The 22,606-nt window shown below is 41.1% G+C and overlaps 1 protein-coding gene across 1 annotated transcript; it reads right to left on the reverse strand.

Moving 5' to 3' along the window:
* Positions 1 to 10,865: 10,865 nt before the first annotated feature.
* On the reverse strand, positions 10,866 to 15,869 carry LOC122561701 (serine/threonine-protein kinase pim-3-like). Its single transcript, XM_043713728.1, has 6 exons — positions 14,955 to 15,869; positions 14,597 to 14,703; positions 14,416 to 14,466; positions 13,514 to 13,877; positions 12,449 to 12,625; positions 10,866 to 12,291 (listed from the first exon to the last, which is right to left on the reverse strand). The coding sequence occupies exons 1-6, from the start codon at positions 15,040 to 15,042 to the stop codon at positions 12,107 to 12,109; spliced, it is 972 nt and encodes a 323-aa protein (XP_043569663.1). The 5' UTR covers positions 15,043 to 15,869; the 3' UTR covers positions 10,866 to 12,106.
* Positions 15,870 to 22,606: the final 6,737 nt, after the last annotated feature.

The raw sequence follows: 22,606 nt of genomic DNA on the forward strand, positions 1-22,606 counted from the left end.
CTACCAGATCTTTCCCACGCAGTGCCAGTGTCATGACCATCAGGCATGGCCAGAGTGTGACCAGTGAACTGAATTAATATATATTGTTTAACCCTCTTTTGCAAAAATTCAAGTTAAAGAAGATTATCACTCTGTTTTTTGAACAGGTTAAAGGTCAATGTATTATAAGCTATTACTGAAGATTTCTTAAGGTAAAGAGTTATAGATATTAAATAAAAATTGTAGATAACCAGGAAATAATTGAAACACAGAAAAGAACAGTCATAGGAAGGAAATCCGAGTTGGTTTCTGTGGTATGTCACTTGGGGCCTGTTGCTTGAGTTCCTTGTTTCTGATCCAAAGAAATAAACGCAGATCCACAAACTTTGATGGGTTCTGTCATTGAATAACTTCTGTTTTCTGATACTGATAGATTCAGCAAGGCAAGAAAGTTTGATGGGGGAGGGATGTAGAGAAAGAGAGGGATCCTGGCTTCTGGTTGTGCAGAAATACTCTCTACCGCAGGCCATTGACTGCATGAAAATGGCTCCCTTTCTGGAAAGGGTTTTTTTTCCCTCAGGTGGCTGAATTTGAAACGCATCCTTGTCTAGGAATGTTGCCTCAGTTACCAAACAACTTATGTAAAAACATAAATTATGTTCTTATAAGGCATTGATATTTTGGAGTGAGCTCTCTGATCTGTGATTCTTAATTTTTATGCTGGTAAATTCCTAATTTACATCGTCAAAATGAGTTGTCAATGAAAGTGTTGTTACCTCTTGTTTGAGAGTAATCTGAAATCTAAGCATACCTCTCCATAATCCACTTGAAACTTGTTGTTGTATAGTCAGATAACTTGCAGCAGCCATTTACAGTTTAACAAAACAATAGCCTCTAAAGCAGTTTTCTTTTCCCTGATGAAGTGAAGAATAATCAGTACATCTTACTCCTAGTGCAGACACAATGAGTTGAATGGCATCATGATGATTCAATGAATGGCTACTTATCCTGTTCAATGATTTTACTGCTGCTAGATATCAGATATTCCTTGTAGTTGGTACTGAATCAAATTAGCAATGGGAACAGTAAAACCTATGATATACAGATCATTATATATTTATGGATTACTTGCTTCTAAGTCAGTCACAAACATTCACTTTGCTGCTGACCACAACATTGGGCCTATCAATAAAGCCCAGTGCGAACCAAGTCTTAAAACATTCTAGCCTTTGAGTTGAACTAGCTTGGAAGTTTTTAAATGTCATAACATAGGTTTTGCTATTTTTACTGATAAGAGATCCCATACTGATTCACAGATTCTCTTGATATTCAGCACCCAACCGTACAAGACTTCCGAAGAACATTATCATAATCATTATTTTTTGGGGTGGTGTATTGCAATTTACATGTACCAGTCTGAGACGTTTACATGTAATGTAACAGAGGCATAAGCTAGCTGATTAGTTTAGATGCACAGTCTTCAAACAAAAAATCCTATATCAGAATGTTTTTCAAGTCCTATTGAACATCAAACATTGAAAATGTTTACAAAAAGACTTTCAGAACTCAAAGTTTGTGCGAAGATTTGTAGCTTGGGTGCTCGTTGTTGTGGTTCTGTTCGCCGAGCTGGAAGTTTTTGTTGCAAACGTTTCGTCCTCTGGCTAGGCGACATCATCAGTGCTTGGGAGCCTCCTGCGAAGAGCTTCTTTGATGTTTCCTCCGGTGTTTATAGTGGTCTGTCCCTGCCGCTTCCGGTTGTCAGTTTCAGCTGTCCGCTGTAGTGGTTGGTATATTGGGTCCAGGTCGATATGTTTGTTGATGTGGTGAGTTGTTGTCTGAGCGTGGCTGTTGGTTTGTGTGCCGTTATGAGTCCTAGGGGTCGCAGTAGTCCGGCAGTCAGTTCCGAGATGCTCCTGATGTATGGTAGTGTGGCTAGTCCTTTTGGTACGACACGCTGAAACTGACAACCGGAAGCGGCAGGGACAGACCACTATAAACACCGGAGGAAACATCAAAGAAGCTCTTCGCAGGAGGCTCCCAAGCACTGATGATGTCGCCTAGCCAGGGGACGAAACGTTTGCAACAAAAACTTCCAGCTCGGCGAACAGAACCACAACAACTTTCAGAACTCCTAAATATTGGGTGTATTTGATCAGACAAACTAGCATGACAGAGTTATCTTTGCCTCTTGCCAGATGGACTTCTGGGAGGGTGTCAATATTGTACTCATTTGTTCTATCCTAGAATGGAGAGGAGAAAGGGCATTTGATAACTTGTATTACTCATTTTCTCAAGCCTAAACTATCAAATACCAAAGTTACTTCAACCAAGCACAACTTTTAAAGACCCCTCCTACCTATTCAGAAAATTAGTCTTAAAATGAGTCTTTACATTTATGAGAAGGATAAATTGCTTTCTGCTGCAGTACATTTTTGAAATTCTCCTAATCTAGTTCAGATAATTCTTATTTTAATTCTTTTCTACACAGCAGCTTGGATTAGGTCTTTCATTATTTTGTGTATCATCACCTTGGCATTCTTTTAGGTGACTGTCCTTAACTTGGTTGATATAAGTACTCGCTATTATAATGATGGGTATTATAAAATTATAGTTAGCGTAATGTACAAAATAATGCTATCTGTGTACTTATCCATTCCCTTCACTTTCAGGCTATCAGAATGACGTGTAACGTGTAATATTATTTACTGTCATCTTGCAATAGACCTACTTAATTTATCGATCTTTTACTGACCATCTGTTCAATCTGTTTCACTGTCACTTAGTCACTTTATTGCTGAGGGTAATTCTGTCTTATTCAGACAGCTGCAAGATAAGTATGATTTGCCAGTCTGTAGTGGCTGGCTACACCAAAGCTTTACTTCTCTGGAAACAATATCCAGAAAAGATTTCATATGTAGCCAAATACAAGAAAAAGGCATATAGTGCAAATAGTTGACAGATTTTTCTGTGTTCTTGGACCAGAGGAAGAGTAATTTATGTCTTATTTTCTTCAAAGAACGCACACTTGAAATTAAAAATTTGCATGTCGATGATACAATACAAATTGTGGATTAGGTTGGGATTGTAAACCAAAAGAAGGTGACATAGGACAGGAATCCTAAGAAAAGGCTGCAGGTGGTCTTCAAGTAAGCAGTATGTTTTGTGCAGGACTGTAACATCTAGTTAAATTATTCTCGAGAGGGTTCCTGTCTTAACATTTCTACCCAGAAGGTCTCTAAGACCTAAAAAGGTTGAAAGCCCTGGCATATGTTATTGGATATGATTGTGCCTTTCCAGCCCAATAAAATCACAAGAAGGCCAAAGGTTCAAAAGCTGAAAAGTTCAAATCCCTCAACTATAGGCTACATTTTCCACAGAATTCTACATGCATTGGAACACCCATTATACATTAGCACGTAACCCTGTGAACAGAGAGGTGATCTGAATGATAAAGCTCACACAAGGTGCAAGCTTAGCATTAAAAGCTGACAGCAACCTGCTGAGCTTTGTGCAATATTGCAGCCTTTTTTTCTCTGACACTAGCAAAATACCATACATTGTGTCCTGTTGCCCATATGATTCCTGCCATGTCATGGCCATCTCCTGACAACCAGCTGTCAAAAGCCAATCACGTAGCTAACCTTGTGGGATACTGAAGCTCTCACCTAGAACTAAACAGATCAACCAGTTGTAAAGCCTGGCTTGTAACTATGGACAAGTGTTTCACACTGCAGCTCTGTGACTAAATCACTGCTTCTGCAGAATAGCTGAGAGGTTAAACAATATGACATGGACAACATTGGGGGATTTTTTTGCAGTTTTACAGTTGTGACTGGAAAGACAACATAACCTTTAAAACTTTGTTTTTAGGCTTAAGGAACAGGTTAAAGGTTATTTCAACAAGAGTTGAAGGAATGAGGCTAATTATTTTATGCCACTAGCGTTTTAAAAATTGCAAACTCAAACAAAGCACATTTCTGAATAAAATCATCCATGCTTCTTTCACAAGCAGGCCAAGTAATACCTGTTCCATTTGATGGTTTTATTCCCCTTTAGTAAAAGATATGTACAGTTTGTACAGATATAATAACCGAGAATGAAATGCAAGAGTATATTTCTTTCAAAAACCTGATCAGACTTTCAATTTAGAAACCTGGACATAGAGCTACTTTCTCAGTTCCCATATGAGCACAGCAGTAATCTCCTAGACAGCATGTCTGAGGCCTCTTGGCAAATCATGGCAATGTCAGAACAGGCACAGTACTGGTCATTCAATGGGCATATTCCAAACATCATAATGAACACAACTTTAGAACAATAAGAAACCAAATGGGCTGTTGCAAATTTCACTTCTGCACTGGATACTTCCTTGCATTTGCAGTCTTTGATTACTCCTCTAAAGAAATTCCATTTCCTTCAAAATCAGAGGTGAACATTTCCTGTGAGGGTGTAAGTGTACATTTCACAGGATGTTATGTCTATTTGTACATGTATTTTATTGAAATATATCTTGTTTGTGGCTGGAAAATTGAGTTTGTTGCACGGACCTGAGGCAATGACTTTTCTCTTCATATCACCTCAATCTGAAAATGTGACTGCACATCCAGCGCTGAATGGTGAACAAGCTGTCAGACAATTTTGGAACAATGGAGGAATTGAGAGAGGTGGTGGGAGATAGAGCTGGGTGCTCTCAACTTACATCTGGAAGGTGATATGTTTTTAAATGAGAACATTTGTGGTTGACTCAAGATTGGAGGTGTACTCATTCCTCTGTGCCAATGCACTTGCTCACATTCCCACATTTCTATTCACTCCATATCCTAACATTATGTCATATCTGTCCTTTACAGTCAACCACAAATGTTCTCCATCCATCAAGTGACCACATGTCATTACTCCCACAAGGGAAGAAAAGCCAGGACACAATGTAGGGGTGGAAAACCTTCAACCATTTAACAACTGACAGTTGCTGGAGATCGGCAGAATCTGACCATACCTGGCCAATTAAGATAGGCTCTTTCCATCTAACTAGTGATAAAATTAAATATCAGACAGTCAGGTGACATACACTACTTATCCCTGTGAGCTTAAACCAATAGCAAACAAAATATAATAATGCATATAATAACATCTTCAACCATTCTTATCTTGACAATATATATATCAATTTCTTTTATCTCTCACAGAGCCTTCCTGCATACTGAAGGATTTAATCAAGATTACTGAACTCCAAAGCTCAATCCATTTGAGGAAGCCCCACTTCTTGATTTCTAGAGACCATGCACCAGCTCAGACACTTAAATCCCAGTGAAATTATTGATAGAGATCATTGAGTTTTCACACAATGTATCTTACTCCACTAGTGAACAAGAGCAAATAGTGGAGTATGGGATAGCAGTAAAGAGTTTGCATTGGAGGTTATATTCTGGTTAAAAAAAGAAAATACTCAATGAGCTGGAGCAGAGCATGTGCAGTATACCTCCATGCCTTTCAAGTATGCTGTGCACAGCTGTAATGGGATTGCAAGATCATGTGGGATTCTGTCGCAGGCCATTGTCATGATGTCTTCATTATCAATAGAATGACCAACTGGCTGGAGCATTAAACATGGCAATTGAGCATATACATAAAGAATTACAGCAAGAGCTTACAGGCTCTGGGATGTCACCTTAAATAAATTGAATGTTATTCCATTCTTACCCCTTTAATGTTTCATATTTCTACATTAACATGTTCCATAGTATGATGGTCATGTGTAGAAAATTGTACCTAAGCCTGTGGAGGGCAATGATGAAAGAGAACATTTTTCGTCTATTTCCTCTGCCCACAAACCCCACACTACACCCTCCTCCCCAACAGTGTCTCACATGCAATCCAATATCCTAATAGCTGACTCTGCCCATGCACAGATGTGGATAGAACAGTCTTTTCCTAAGGGGCTTCAAAGCTTAGTGAATGTTGAGAGAAATGGAATGGTCAGAGTAGTGATGTAAGCAACTTGCTTTCACCTCTCCTACAGCCACAGAGCTTATGTATTGTAGAAACACAAAGAAAACCAGAGCAAGTAGTCAAGACAATGTTATATACCTGGGCACCTTATATGTTCTATATGATTAATTCCAGCTTTTGTAGACTGCTAACTGTGAGATGCTGCAGATGTCTTCACTAGTGCCCTATAAGAGTCCAAAGGAAGATAATTAAGAGTCATGGAGACTTTGACAGCCACTGGTAAAAATGTGGCCTTCAGGTCAAACATGGCCTTGATCCAGGTGAGTTGCAAATGACCTTTAACACCTCATGTGAGACCTCGAGCCTCCTGTGAGACTGGTGTTCAGATTTGTTGATGAATTTTATTCTCTGCCTTTAGAAACCATATTCTAGGTATACCCTCCAGTCAGCTCTATTTCTCTACTGCATCCCTTTCTCCTGTGAGCTGCAGGTCTAAAGGAGGAGGCTTTTGCTACCAACATTTCTGCTGATACTATCCATCTTGTTCTTCAGGCAATATCCTAACTAAAGCAGTATAAGTTACTCATGTTGATCTGATACATCAAAGCTTCAAAGTGAAGATCATATCTGCAAACTGTCACAGCGAAAATGACATCCTCAAAGTGTATTGGGTAATCTGTCAGCATAAGTGCTTGAACAAGGCTTTCTCACTAGTAGGTAAAAAAAAGTCAGGATTGATCAAAACCTTTCCTTGATATGGCTAGATCGCAACTTCCCTTCCCGCGTGGTTGACAATGCCCTCCAGCGCATCTGCTCCACTTCACGCACTGCCCCCTTGAACCACACTCTCCCAACGCAACAAGGTCCTCACCTTCAACCTCACCAACCTCTGCATACAACACATCATCCTCCGCCATTTCTGTCACCTCCAGACGGACCCCATCATCAGAGATATATTTCCCTCCCCACCCTTGTCAGCATTCCAGAGAGAGACCATTCTCTCTGCGATTCCCTCATCAGGTCCATGCCCCCCACCAGCCCACACCTGGCACCTTTCTCTGCCACCGCAGGAAGTGCAAACCCTGCACCCACACCACTCCCTTCACCTCCATCCAAGGCCCCAAGGGATCCTTCCACATCTATCAGAAATATACCTGTATGTCTACCAATGTCATCTACTGCATCCATTGCACCCGCTGTGGTCTCCTCTACATCAGGGAGTCAGGATGCCTTCTTGCGGATCATTTCAGAGAACATCTCTGGGATACCCGCACTCACTAACCCCACCGCCCTGTGGCTGAACACTTCAACTCCCTCCAACCCACTCCATCAAGAACATGCAGAACCTGGGCCTCCTCCACAGCCAAACTGTTACCACCTGACACTTGGACGAGGAACACCTCATATTCTGTCTTGGGACACTGCAACCACATGGGATAAATGTGGATTTCAACAGCTTCCCCATTTCCTCTCCCCCCACATTATCCCAGTGCCAAGCCTCTAACTCAGCACCACCCTCCGGACCTGTTCATCACTCCCCCTGCTAACATATCACATCCCCCTCACCTTCATCCACCTATTGATTTCCCAGCTACCTCTTCCTAACCCCACCTCCCTCCCATTTATCCCTCAGCCCCGACCCACAAGCCTCATTCCTGATGAAGGGTTTTTGCCGAAATGTGGATTCTCCTGCTTCTAGGAAGCTGCCTGACCTGCTGTATTTTTCCAATACCACATTCTCAACTGATCTCCAGCATCTTTAGTCCTCAATTTCTCCTCCTAAATTGCTGCTGCCCTAGCTTGTGTTAAGTCTCAGGAAGCCCAAGAAACTTGCAAATCCAAACTTAATGTTAGAAATCCGTGCCAACATTGCTCTGATTTAAAAGTTTGTTCAAGTTAAGTAGCAGCTCACCTCTCCTGAGAGAAAAACTCATACACAGCCTAACATGCTGTTAATGAAGGCTGGAAATTGGTGGTCTGCTTTGCTTTCCAACGTGTTGTCAATTTTACTGGTTTTAACTCCTCACCCATTTCTAAACCCACATGCTGTGAATTGTTAACAATCCATTAAACTATCATTAAAGATGTTCATAATTTGCTGGTTAACCAGCTGTTTTATGGCTGCTTTCGCAGTTCCTTTAATGATTAACTGAATTTAGTTTGTTGTATCGTATCTGTGATTGTCTATCCCCTAGTAATTTGAATTCTTCTAATGGAAATCAACTATAAGCGAAACTACACAATTATTCAAACATTATCTGGACAGTATTTTTTTTTGGAATCTATTTTATTCTTTTAATTACAGCTTTAAAATTGACAATATTAATAAGTGGTAAAATTTCAACAACTTTTTTTTTATTTGCACTATCAATAAATCCCTCAATTGCCACAATTTTTTAAAAATTGAAAATCCTGAATTTTTTTATACTTAAGGTTTTGTCAATAGTCCTGCCATGTAAATTCATATTTCAATAATTATGCTATTATGCATGTCAAATCACTTGTAACTTTGGAAAAGTGGCTTGATATGTATAGCATTGGCCTGCAGTATTTTACTGCATGAAATAGTTGATTAATATTGTTCAGGAATACAACTACCCTCGAGCCTAAGTAATAGATATAGCCCAACGTAATAGGTTATCCAATGTGAGGCATCTAGTGATTTGTCAAAGAAATTCTGGCAAATAAAAAAAGTAAAAGTAAAAATGGTAGCTATTCTGAAAAACAACATTCAAAATAACTTGTATTGAATGTCGATTTAAAACTGTTTGGAATTCTCCTCTATTTCTTCATTCAAGCAGCCAGTTGTCTAAGACAACCTGATCTTCAGAGCACAGACAAGAGCTATAAATAAAAGCTAGCTTTAAACCCAACATTGTCCCAATTGTGCATTAGTTTCCTTCCGAACAAACTCATGAACTATGAAAACTACTTTTGTGGTCATTTATGAACCATTCAAAGTTTATTTGGTGTACCTTTTTTTCTTCCAATGATAAGAAGTGAAAGCTGGTGTCATGTATGCTAAAATCAATGCTGTTTTTTCTTTGGCAAGTGTAAGATGCATCACTCTAGCCAATGCTATCAGAATTGCAATGAAGGGATATGTGTTTCGGACCTGCCATATAGGGTTTCTACAGGGCCAATCCAATAGGATAAGTTAAACTTTGCGTGGACTCACTTTGCGTGGACTCACTTTGCGAGAACTATAAAGTGGAATCACAGAATTACATTCAATTATATAAAAAAAATGTTAGGAGATAAACCCACTTGAATATTCTTCACTTCCAAAATTAAACTTACAGCCTAAGTAAACTTGTCACCAAGTGACATTTTTTTTCTTCAAGCACAAAAACTACATTATAAGCTACTGCCCTTCATTAAATTATAATAGATATGTAAATAGATGCAGCATGCTAAGCCTGAGTTTAAGTTAAATAAGGCCTTGGCTAGAGCCACATCTGAAATATTGCATTTAGCTAAGAGCTTTCAATCAGGAAATGCATTATAGCCTTGAAAAGGCTGCAGCATGAATCCAACAAAATTATTCAGAAATTACCAATGTTAGATAGAAACAGGTTAAGTAACCTTTGAAATGATTGGAGTATGGTCTTCCTCGGATCTTTACAATCATTTGGTAAGGCAAGAGGAACTATTTCATCTATTGAGAAAATCCAAATGAACGTGACACACACTTGTGTCAATCCAATCAGGACTGAAATTAGAAATGGCTTATTTTTGCACAAAGAGTAGTAACCTGCATCCCTCTTAAAACTGTAAATACTGGACCAACTAATCTTCAAAACTGATATTTCTTCTTCCATATGCTTTGATATCCTTACAACCAAAATTGAAGAATTTGGAATGAGATACACATCTGCCTTGATCTAACTAAATAGTGGAGCAGGCCAAAGTATTACCTTCTTCCATTTCTGATGCAACAATTTTGTTTTCAAAAAGTAGTTTACCTAATAAGTTAGTGAAACCCAAAATTGCATATTTTTGGTATAGATAAGTGAAGTTTCACTTCAGACCATGCATTTTTCTGTGCAGTTCAATTTGTTTGCATCTTTAGACATGTCAGTGCTGAGTTAGCTCATATGGTTAATCAGTTGAGATTATATATTGATATTTATATTTCCATTGGAGATCAAGATACTGCAAACTGTATAGTTACTGGACAACATTTGGCTCGAAAGCAACACATGAAGCCCTTAAATATAACTCCTTTCACAACTAATTTAACAATTGTCTGGAAAACATATTTTATCCTATGCAATGAATGGAGAGAGTATATGTTTGGGGGAAAAGAACAACCAATTTGAAGTTAACACAAACTTCACTTTGGCTTAATACTTATATACTGAATAATAAAACATGAAAACTGTTTGAAATCACCTAGACTTTGGCTGCAACAGCACCACCTATTGCATGAAGGCACTATTTACAGACTACATGAACAGAATCAAAATCTAAACTTCGTTTAAAAAGCCCAGTTTATTTTACATACTGAACTACACTTAGAGAGCTTCCAAATGATTCCGCTATGCATAAGCGAATACAGATCTCCATTCCAAAGTTAGAATTCTGTAGAAAACTGGAACTACAGTTGATTAATGTTCACTTCTACTTAAAAAGGTGAAGATTTACTTTGTGTAATGCTAAAATTCACTTGCAGGCAAGTTTGAAGTTCATGTTGAAAAGAACTGTTAATGGTAATTTACTGGTAGGATTGCTTCAATGCTAGCTATTTTAATAGAAAACTAGAAGAAACATACTCAAGTGTCCAGCAACTTATTGAGATAGTCAATCTGTCATAATCAGATTGAGTAGCAGTGTACAGAATGATAATGCATAAATGGAATGGTGCACTTGCAAAATAAGTAAACGCAGGTGAATGTCTGCAGAGAAAACCTTCATTCATTGACACACAACATATGTACAAAAAGTGAACTTTAATTGAAATGCTTGTATAAAAAAATATGTTCTCCATCCATCATTTATTTCACACAGCTAAATTGGAAAAAACTCCCAAATCCAAGCTGCATAAATGCAACTAGATCTAGTGCACAAAACACAGCTATTGAAATAAATTAAAAAAGGTTGACTGCCACTCTACCTTCCTAAAGCCAATGATGGAGACTGTACAACTTCAATAATTTAAAACCTTTCAAACTGTATTACTTTACACTAATACAAACAGCCATGAAGAACCTTGGTTAAATGCCAAAGTCAGGAAAATAAAATCCATCTATTGCCCTTTTAAAAGAATAGCTTTTGGACAAGCTTCCATTCACCTTCCACTAGCATGACAATTCACTGAAACCTGCACAGTATGTTAAATATGCAGAAAAAGGAAACAGGAATGCAGAAATACACCATTGACAAACCAAACAAGTGTCATGGAAGCAGAACAGCAGTGTTGGAAACTTCTGAAATAAATTAAACAAATAAATAGCCACATGAAATCTGTGGACAGTCTAACTTTTCAGAATACAAATAAATAAAAACCAGATTATAATACATAATGAAACAATTTACATTTCATACAATATACAGTCTGGAAAGTGTCCTTGAATTGCATTGATTGTGCATACAACCATGCCCCGACATGCCTTGGCCACATAAATGAAACTCGCAGGTTGATGGAAGAGGAGAGAGACTCAAAAGGGCCTTCTGCCTAGTGGTTGATGACTATTGGAAAAAAAAAGAGAAAAACCAACATTGCTGACAGACCAGGTTCTTGGCATCCCCATACACACTTTTAGTTGTGCAGACTGAAGTATTCTGAGCAAAGGTAGAAGGAGAATAGAATGTGTTCAAGTATTCCATCACCAGTGAATTAAAGCAGCTTTCAAAAGGCACTCAGAAAGCAAAGAACATTTAGTACAGGCTCTATGAGAGCAGAGTTTGCATTGTTTGGAGGTCACTTTTTGCTTAAAAAAGGTCACTCATTGCCAAGTACTGGCCTGCTTCTCCCAAACTCTAATGTTCCCAACAGAAAACAAAATAATTAGTTCAGAGCAGTAACCAGCAGTCAGATTCCACCCACCACCCCCCCCCAACCCCATTGGTCTGGATGTCAAATCAACTATCATTCCCCTCCCACATCAAGCTGGTGGCACCAGCACAGGGTCCTTTAGTGTACAGCACTCCTCCGGCTGCGAGGCATTTTGATAATTCACAGACTCTCCTTGCTTGAACTTGTGCTCGAGTGCTCATGGCCTAGGCTTAACAGCCTGATGTCGCAGTCTTCAGTTTTAACCACTTCTGCCTTTCGCATCCATGGATGGTCAAAGATCTGTTCAAGCATTGGTCTCTCAGAAGGCCTCAGAGCAAGGCACCATTTGATCAAATGTTGACATTCTGTTGAAGGGTGGGAAAAAAAAGGCACAAAATGAGCCAAAAGTTTTTAAAAAAGCTAAACTCCAGATTACATGTCCCTCAAAAAAAAACAACTATAAAGTGTGCAGGCACACTGGATTTTAAAAAAAAAAGACTGATTTTATCAAGCACCACTCACCAGAAGAAATTCTCCTCCTGAAGTACACTTGGCCACGCAAAATTTCTTCATCCTGCTCGAAGGGGATATCCCCGCACACCATGTCATACAGCAGCACTCCCAAAGACCACACAGTGGCTGATCTGCCGTGGTATCGATGGTAACGAATCCATTCAGGAGGGCTGTACACTCTTGTGCCTGGAAAGAACCAAAATCTAATTCAAAACGGATGTCAACCCAGAAGCACTTGGAAAAGCTAATTACATGCTCGAAGTTCAACGCAATTTAGTTCAAAACATGATCTTCAAAAGAAAAGGCAGTCTGAATGCTTCACCGATCAATTCCCTGCATTAAGCCAGTCAGCTGACTCTTTTGTTTACAAACGTAAGGTAGCCCTGACACGGTAGCAATCCACAGGCGAGGGAGGGTGTAGCGGAGAATCCACTAACCCAGAGTAGACGAAGGAACAAGGTTTTATTTTAAAAACGTGTAAGAGAGAAGAAAAATGCAAAACAAAAAAAGAAGAGAATTTTGCAGCTCAGTGACAATAGGAAAATCTGCCTAGAACCGACAGGGTGAAGGCACAGGGTACACTTATCGAGCATTGAATTGCAGAGTGCGTAGCTGGCCACAGAGCGACTGGGCGGGGCGGTGCAATAAAACAACATAGCAACGTATTAAATAGAAGGTCTCGAGTTTCACAACAAGGTGGACGAGGAAGCATCGTACAGCTCCCACAGACCTTGGCTACAGTACGGTACGGCTGCAGAGCTATCGGTACGGCAGACTAAGGTCAACTAGATCCACCCACTCCCCCTCAAATAAAAACTGGCGGCGCAAAAAAAAAACAGAACGATTGTTCAGAAAAAAAAATCAAAATGCATCATCACCGCCCACCAAGTCATTCCAAATCAGCAATGGAAGTCAAAGAAAAATTCTCAAAAATAATGGCACAGGGTCGAAATGACCTCTGATAAGCGAGAGGGACGGTGTTTCATAACAGACTACCATAAGCGGGCTAGGTTTCACTAACTGTTAAGAATACACAGAAGAACTGGTTTCGAGCAGCCCCTAATGGTGCATTACCGTCAAAATCGGTGTAGACCGTGTCCTTGAGCAGCGCCCCCGAGCCAAAGTCGATGAGTTTGAGCTCCCCGGAGCGAAGATCCACCAGCAGATTTTCGTCTTTGATATCCCGGTGAATCACTCCGCAGTTATAGCAGTGTCGGACCGCCTCCAGGACCTGTCTGAAAAAGACCCGGGCCAGCTCCTCCTCCAGGGCCCCCTTCTCAGTGATAAAATCAAACAGATCTTTGACCAGCTCCGGCCGCTCCATGATCAGCAAGAAGCCGTCCCCTCGCTCGTACCAATCCAGCATTTTAATCACCCCTCGGAATCCTCCAGCCACCTTCTTAAGGAGTACAATCTCCAGAGGCACCAGATTGCCATTCTACAAAAATAAAAAAAAACGGGGGCGGGAGGGAAGAAAGAAAAATCGAAGAAGCAAAATATGCGTTAATGCCGCTTGTAAAATCGCAGGGAGAAATTAAAAAAACTAAGCAACCCACACACAACCCCCACATGCGAAATATTACAGCGTGTCCTAGTGTCATTACAGGGAAAAATGTCAGTGCTCTCATTAAAGTACTCCATGTACCACTACAAACACTCCTTCAAACTTGGCTCACTATTTCCAACATTTGCCTCTTTGATCTGCTGTTAAGAGTTGGCAGCAAGGCGATCTCTCAAGATGGAAATTGATGGATCCCGCCGCCCCCAAACACAAGGGCTGTCGGAGTTTAATTTACAATCGCCTCGCATTTAATAGATTGAAGGAACGTTCGCATTGAGTCAGGCATAAGTCGGGATAGAGTGATCGATTGCAAAGTATCATATACTTAAATCGCAGCGTACGAACGATGCGCTGGAACCCCTCCCCCCGTTAAATGTAAACACAGATTGGACAAAACGCGTTGTACAGTACTTACCAGTGAGCCCCACTCGGTCACTCGCTCTTTGGCTACATGTTTGACAGCGACCTAAAGACAAAAAAAGACGCCCCAGAAATAGGAGTTAGTTGGTGGGTGATGAAGTGGGGAGGGATTGTCATTTAAACAAATGTCGAGGATGCACTATACAGAATTTGGAGACAGAGACACACACACTCACCGGGAGCCCATCACTGAGACGTACGCCACTGTAGACGGTGCCGAAACCTCCACTGCCAAGCACTGCCCCGATCTGATAGACTTTCTCAAAAGACTCCCGCTCCTTCACTGCAGAGGGAAGAAAATGTTTTACTATCAGCGAGAAGGGGCGGGGGGGGGGTGGAACCCGCACTCAACTATTTTAAAATGGATCGAAATACATAAACCAAACTCGTAGAAACCACCGACACAACACAGAAGAAAACATCAAGATGCTCTCCGAACGCCGTTACTGAAATGCACCATTCTCCCCCCCCCCCCAATTATAAACATATTTCCTTTAAAAATGAATCACATAAGGGCAACCAAAGCTCCTTTACCTTGCTGCAACTGGATTTTAACCGGCAAGTCCATGCTGGCGGGGCTGCAGATGTGAGCAAACGATCCGATCTTCTTAGAGAGCAGCATCGCCAAGTGGAATCCCCGCCGTCCAAAATACCCTTATCCGCCTTCGCTGGGGGGGGGGTTTAAACACCAGACACGGGGGTACAAAAACAAAATGCTCAAAAAAGAAATGCTGCAGCGAGGGGTGGAAAAAAAAGGACAAAAACGCCCAGCAGTTCTACCGTCTGAAGGGATATTTTTCGGGAGAAAAAAAAATCGCTGCAAAGTGAGTAAATCCCGATGTCAAATGTGTTTGTGTGTGTTTACGGTCTCCTTCAGTCTCCCCGCACACACACACACTCACTCTCGCTGTGTCGGTGTCCGGCTGCACTTGGTGAAAGTCAGAAGCTGCTGCCGCCGCTCGGTCCGGGGGGTGGGGGAGAGTGGGTCTTCCCTCTGCGACTCTCGGAGCTGCTCCTCCAAATGGAGAAAGGGTGGCGGGGGGGGGGTCCTCTCCCGGAGCCGGGGTCTCTCCCGGAGCCGGCTGGTGGAGGGTGAGCTCGGTATCTCCAGGAGCTGCTGGATCAGGCTCTGTCCCGGAGCTACTCTGGGTTAAGGGTAGGTCTGGATGTCCCACAGCTCGGCTCTCTCTCGGGGTGTGTGTATATATATATATATGTTGCTGCAGGAGCTGGGTGTTCTCTCTCTCTCTCTCTCTCTCTGACACCGTGCTCCTATCGCCGCCTTTTCCAATCGAAATGAGGACAGACCTCTCGCTCCCCCTCCTATAGAGAGAAGCGGCGGAGGCGGATCGCCGGCACTGAGGAATCAATCCGCTGCATTACAAACCCTCAGTTGTCTCCTCGGAGGAGGGGTGGGCGGGAATGGAGACGGTGCAATGCAGCATGGCCGCCCACCCCCTCACTCTCTCCCTCCCCCCGCCCCCCTCTCTGGGCGGATCCCGCCGCGCACTCTTTCTTGGTAGTACGAGACGTCGGCAGGACACGGCTGTCTGAAGACGCTGCTCCGCGGCCCTGAATCGGGGATGAGACCGGGAAGCCGGCTCATTTGCATAGCTGGGGGGGCGCCGTCCAATCGGCGCCGGCCCTCCCCGCCCCCCGGCCAATGGCCACTGGGGGGTGATTTGAATGTGGCCAATGGGAGGCGCCGGGGGCGGCTGTCAATCAGCGAGCACAGAAGAGCCCGGAGAGATCCGGCTGTTGGCGGGAAACGCAGGGTTCTTGTCATTTGTTTCATGTTGTAGGCATCTGTGTGTATGTCTCACTTACTCACCATTCCCGCCCGAATGCTTTCATCTTCCTTCCCCACCCACCACCTCACTATTTACATTTTGCATTGAGTATTTAGTTTTCTCGAGGCGGCGGGGCGCGCAGAAGGGGTGCATTTTACCCAGTCCACAAGTCACACGCACCCACACTCTTGCAATTCGCGCTGCAGCGAGAGGGAAGACAAGACTGCACTCCCCTCTCCGGGATTCAGCGGGGCTCTCCGGCCGTTTGCTGCCTTGCAAGTGAAGTCGAGTTCAAAGAGGATTTCGAAAATTGAAAATGCGAAAAAAAAATCGCAAATAAAGTTTCCTCGGCCGTGCGCAGCATTACGGGGAAGTGGGTGGGGGGGAACCGCGGGCAGGGAGGAGTTGACGCAGCGCTGCAGACGGAGTGGCTGTCCCGGATTCCGCACCCCTGCCTGGCTCTGACCTGCTTTCTCCAGTCAGCACCTCTCTCTACATTGAACAGGTCAATGTTCAAAATCAGCAGAGGGCGCTGGATATAGCAAAACCCATGCAGAAGCTCATCAGCAGCCGAGTCAGGCTTACGCTGAACGCTTGCAGAGTCCAGAGCTCAATACAAAATACTGTATCACATTGAATTAAAGCTTCCCCGCGTATTTTTTTCTCTATAAATCGGGAATTCCCCCTTAATGATATCTTTCACGATTGCAAAAGGCATATTTTTAGGGCCGCTGGTTGTCTTGTGCACCAATGCCATCAGTGATTGTCAAGGTTCAAGTGATCGAACATTGTTTTCCTGTGGGTGTCATACGGACAGAATTGCTGAGTGTTTCACAGCAAAATGTTCAACCGTATCAGCACCCCACCCGCACATACCAGGGCGGGGTTCTGAAGGCGATCCTAATGAACAATAATGGTCAAGTTCAGAGTCGAACAAGTCGGTCTATTTATCCCGCAGCTCGCCCTCTAGAAACCAGTTGGACTGATTCGCTTCTCTGTTGACTGTACTGTAAACGATGCTTACACCCTCTATCATTGGACTTTGAAAGGCAGCTTTTAAAACCTTACCTTTGACTAACAATCATTATATAAAACTCCACTTAGTCATTGCTCTGACTTCTTTGCGGGCGGGATTTGTATTGCTCACTTGTGCAATTGTGTCAGGTCCTGCTTTTTAAGGACATTTTCAGCACCTCACTGAATGGCAACGTGTGGACTGGTTTGTGATTAAATTTGCAGCTTGTGATATAAGTTATAATATTAACATTGATAGCTGTATTACATCCTGTGGCATTAGTGATTAAATCACTCATTAATGCTTTTTTTCTGACATCCCTACAACATTGCCACTCCAAAAGTATGAGGTAAATGTTGAAGAGTTAAGTGAGTTACACAGGATTAAGTTTTTCCTGATCCAAGTTCAAATATAACATATTGCAAAGTAACCAATTTAGCAGGCTTGCAGAGGTTTGATGATGCTTGAAGAATCATTGGAAGGAAAAGGTGAATCCGAATATCAAGTATTCTAGGGATATTGAATCATAAACTTCAGGAGGCAAGCAGGACTTCTACCATGAATTGTGTATGCAGTGTAGTATTCACATCATTAGGGATTTTTAACCATTGCTAATGCCTATTGAAGTCATAGGTCATTATTGGAACAGAAGGAGGTCCTTGAGGCTATTGAGGCCATCAATTGGCACTTTGCAGAGCAGTCCAGTCTTATGCCCTACTCCATCCTTGCAAATTTATTCCTGTCAAATGCCGAATTAATTTTCTTTCTATACCATTGATTGCCTTCTTTCTTGTATACTCGTATACTGATTTCAAGTCATTGCCACTGGCTGTGCAAAAAAGTGTTTCCTCACAACATTTCAGTATCTTTTTCCCAAAACCTTAAATCTGTGGCTCCTAGTCCTTGTATCATCAGCTAATGAGCAGCTTTTTTTTGTCTACCTTATCTGAGCCTGTTATAATCTTGTAGACCTTAACAAAATCTCCACGCAATCCCTTTTGGGCAAAGTAACTGCAGCTTCTCTTACCTAACATACAAATCTAAAATTTTTCATCATTGGAACCAATCTGGAAAACGTCCTGTGCATGGTCTCAAAGATCCCCACTAATGGTGACCAGGACTAGATGGAATACTACAGTTATGGCCTAATCAGGGTTTTATAAAGGTTCAGCATTGCTCTCCCTTCTTTACTACTCAACGTTTCTATTTATGAAGCCCAAAAGGCCATTTGTTTGGCTCACTGATCTCTCAATATGTCTTGCTGCCTTTAAAGATCCATGCACATGATCCAAAATTCCTTTGCACATGTTCACTGTTTAGAACTGTGCTAAGTAAGTAGATATCCTTTCTTTCCGATAATTAAGCCAAATCACTCAGAAATATTGCCACAGGACCCGTGATCAACATGTAATTTAGTATTTAAACAATCCTTGAATTTAGAGCTGTGCAATTTCTTCCAACCCCCATGCCTTTTGGAATCATAGAATTGCTAGGGCACAGAAGAAGCTCATTTGACCCATCACATCTGCAACAGTCCTATGTAGACCTACTCAGCAAGTTCCACTCCCTTGCCCTTTCTGCATATCCCTGCAAATTTGACATTTTTAAAGTCTTCCTACATTGATAGTGTAGGCTTGCATAATGTACGACATGCATTTGCCTGCAAATATGAGAGCAAAATAACAAAATGCATACATCACCCCTCTGTGAGCCAGTAATATAATCAGAACAGTACCATACAATTTAAAATCAAACTTGGAACATAAGTTATGTTTCAATATTTAGTTTGTTGCTGAGAAAAAAAGTGCAAAGTATGCTTTTGTTCAATTCAGCAAACATGAAGCTTGCAGACTGGGAATTTATTATAGAAATAATTAATTTGGCATATGAGAGAAAAACAGAAAACACTGGAGCGTTCAGCCAGACAAGCACTACCTGTGGCAAGGTGCCTTCAGAATGGACTATAGCAGAGAAATTTTGAGGAATGTACCATACCTGAATGCATTGTTTGTTTTAGATTTCTAACATGTGCTAGCATTTCTAGCAATTTTGCATTTAATTCATTTGACAAATGGTTTGACCGCATGTTCCTAGAATGACAGATAAATATTGTGCTCAGATAGTCTAGACAAGACAAATAAAGGCTTTACACCATCAACCATCGATCTGTTGTTATTGTGTTACACTATAATTATAATTTTACACTGACATAGTTTCTTTGTAAGTATATAGATTCAGAACAGCATTTTAGTTATCAGCAGATTTTTTGCTGATTTCAGCATGATTAACCTTAACAAAAGTACATAATACCTCTTGTGTTAATTTTAGTTCACATGGAGAGTTTTTATAACTTCTTATTTATGACACCATAACAATTTCATCTTTTAAAAATGGAGCTTGTTACTTGTGTGCTTATCTTTTGCTGAGTCGAAAGTGGGGACATCTTTAATATTTACAACAGCTGTTGAGTTTACTGTCATATTTTTTGACCGTTTTAAAACTTTGGCTTTACATCATACTAAGATAACTAACAGGTGGGATCACAACATGCCTTTTTGTCATTCTGCAAATTCTTAACATTTACGTTATAATCAGAGTGACGCAGCTGTTGTTCTTAATGAAAACTCTCCTGAGTGCAGGAGAACCCTGATTGCAGGAGCTGTGCTACGTTTAAAAATTCATGCATTAATCACTGACAATGCTGATGTCAACACCCGCTTGTGTTTCCACTTATACACAAGTCAGGAAGGTTGACAGGTCACCCAATTAACTTTAGGTTGTTTCATTGTTCACATTTTAGCCACTTTAGTTAAGCCACTTTCTATGCAGTGACACGCAGGCAGCCCTGGAGAGTGGAGCCCATGGTCTCAAAATAAAGTATTAACAAACAGTGAGGTATTGTTGTTTGAATGGAATGCCTGCTATTTTAGCTGTAGTATTCCATCTCTGAATCATAGTCATTGGGTTCAGGCTCCAATGCAGACAGTGCCAATTGTACAGAAACAGGATTGCAGCTCTAAAGCATGAATTGAAGTCCAACAAGAATTCTCACATTTTTGGGTATTGATGTTTCTTTCATTGTAAAGGCAAACAGGATTCCTTAGCATTGGTTGCAGCTCTAAGTTTGGACAAGTTGGTTGAGATCAAAACCGTGAAGAAGGAAAGAGGAAACCACCACAACCCATTCTCCCTTAGCTGGTGGCTCAAGAATTTCAGGTGTTAGACTTCAGGGGTCAGGTCCAGTCCTGCCTGCAATACAGCCTGTGAAAGTGGCAATAACACAATTTAAAAGTGGCCAAAGATATTTGGGTTAAAGAGTGACAGAACTATGCAACAGGTAACAAGTATGTTTTCTTTTAGTGTTTTCAGTATGTGGCTCCTAGTCTTTCATCTTGTAACATTAATACGAGAGACACTTCACATTGTTATCTTATGAATTTAACAATCTTTGTGAGTATCAGTTAAACAATTGGAATTAGATTTTCTATATTTCCCTGTGCACTGCTAATTACACTGGTTGAAGAAAATAGTTCATGCAAAGATTTGTCTGAATGGTTGCAAGTATTACCATTTCAATAGCGTGGTGGCCTCACCCACCTTCTATAATGAGGTGAGACCGGGTTAACAAGCTGTGAATGGAACTGCTGATGTTTTTACTGTAGGCATCAGTCTCGTCCCATCATCTCTATTTAGAACATTGATCCACTGAGGTTTATTTCTGTGGAAAGCCTAATTTTGTTGCAGCAACTTGCAATTCTAATTGATCATTTTTTTAATCCTTTTGGCAATTTAATAATGAGTGAGAATATGGGTTGAGTCAAGGTTAATTCAAGAAACTTTAAAATTCTGCTGTGTTCTTTAATAACAAGCTTAAATATTGTCTCACTGGTAAACTATTTACTCAATTCCTAACATATATAATTTCTTAGATGCAATTTAGCAGCATAACTAAAATCCAACACTCAGCCAAGTATTAAGTAGATGTAAAATACTGTGAATGCTAAAAATCTGAAATCAAAAGAGAAAATGTTGGAAATATTCAGCAAGTGAAGAATGAAATAGTTAACATTTCAAGTTGAAGATAACTCTTTTTCAGAACTCCACAATAGTTGATCTCATGTTTTATTATCAATGATAATGGATTTTCCTTATCTATAAATTTCACGTCGCGATATCCTCCAGTTCAATTTCCCCTCCCACATCACTGTTCCTCTGACTTTGTAACCTAATCTCCTTCCGCTGTACCCTGAAACATCTGTCTCCCCTTTCTCTCCACATTGAAAATAATTCTTCATGATCCATTTCTGACCAAGTAAGCAATCAGTCCTTTCAAATATTTCACTTGCTCACTCAAATCCATTTCTTTTTATCTATTTGTTTAGTTGTGTTACAGGTAATGCAAAAATTTAGATTGACAAGATCAAAAGTCACATGACACCAGTTTATAATCCAACAGGTTTATTTGAAATCACAAGCTTTCGGAAAAATGCTGCTTCATCAGGTGAAGTGAAGAGAAGCACACAGGCACAGAATTTATAAGCAGAGATATCAAAAAGATTGTACAAATGGTGTGAGTGGAGTGTATCTCTGTGCCTCAATTAATTGGAATATAGTGCATTCCGTCCCTGACTATTCAGCTGTTGACACTTTACTCACACCATGTGTCATTTTTGATCACCTGTAGTGACTTACTATTCAGACTGTTACTCTCCAGTCACACCATTTATACAATTTTTTGATCTCTCTGTCTATAAGTGCTGTGCCTGTGTACTTCTCCTCACTCCACCTGATGAAGGAGTAGCGCTCCAAAAACTTGTGATTTCAAATAAACCTATTGAACTATTACCTGGTGTCGAGTGACTTCTGACCTTGTCCACCCCAATCCAACACTGGCGCCTCCACAGCATAAATTTAGGTTGCTATTGATGTCGCTTTTCTAACTATAAAGTTAATGAGATGTTATTTGTGGTAAAAACAATGACTGCAGATGCTGGAAACCAGATTCTAGATTAGTGGTGATGGAAGAGCACAGCAGTTCAGGCAGCATCCGAGGAGCAGTAAAATTGACGTTTCGAGCAAAAGCCCTTCATCAGAAATAAAGGTAGAGAGCCTGAAGTGTGGAGAGATAAGCTAGAGGAGGGTGGGGGTGGGGAGAAAGTAGCATAGAGTACAATAGGTGAGTGGGGGAGGGGATGAAGGTGATAGGTCAGGGAGGAGGGTTGGAGTGGATAGGGTGGAAAAGGAGATAGGCAGGTAGGACAAGTCCGGACAAGTCATGGGGACAGTGCTGAGCTGGACGTTTGGAACTATGGTGACGTAGGGGAAGGGGAAATGAGGAAACTGGTGAAGTCCACATTGATGCCCTGGGGTTGAAGTGTTCC

This window comes from Chiloscyllium plagiosum, chromosome 23 (genome assembly GCF_004010195.1).
Source record: "Chiloscyllium plagiosum isolate BGI_BamShark_2017 chromosome 23, ASM401019v2, whole genome shotgun sequence".
In the NCBI taxonomy this organism is placed as follows: Eukaryota; Metazoa; Chordata; class Chondrichthyes; order Orectolobiformes; family Hemiscylliidae; genus Chiloscyllium; species Chiloscyllium plagiosum.

Bases quoted from the DNA above. Each gene is read 5' to 3' on its own strand.
- LOC122561701 (XM_043713728.1), bottom strand. From the start codon at position 15,042: ATGCTGCTCTCTAAGAAGATCGGATCGTTTGCTCACATCTGCAGCCCC. The intron at 14,704-14,954 runs GTAAAGGAGCTT...TTCCCTCTGCAG, and splicing joins TAAAATCCAGTTGCAGCAAG to TGAAGGAGCGGGAGTCTTTT. The intron at 12,292-12,448 runs GTGAGTGGTGCT...ACCCTTCAACAG, and splicing joins CAGGAGGAGAATTTCTTCTG to AATGTCAACATTTGATCAAA.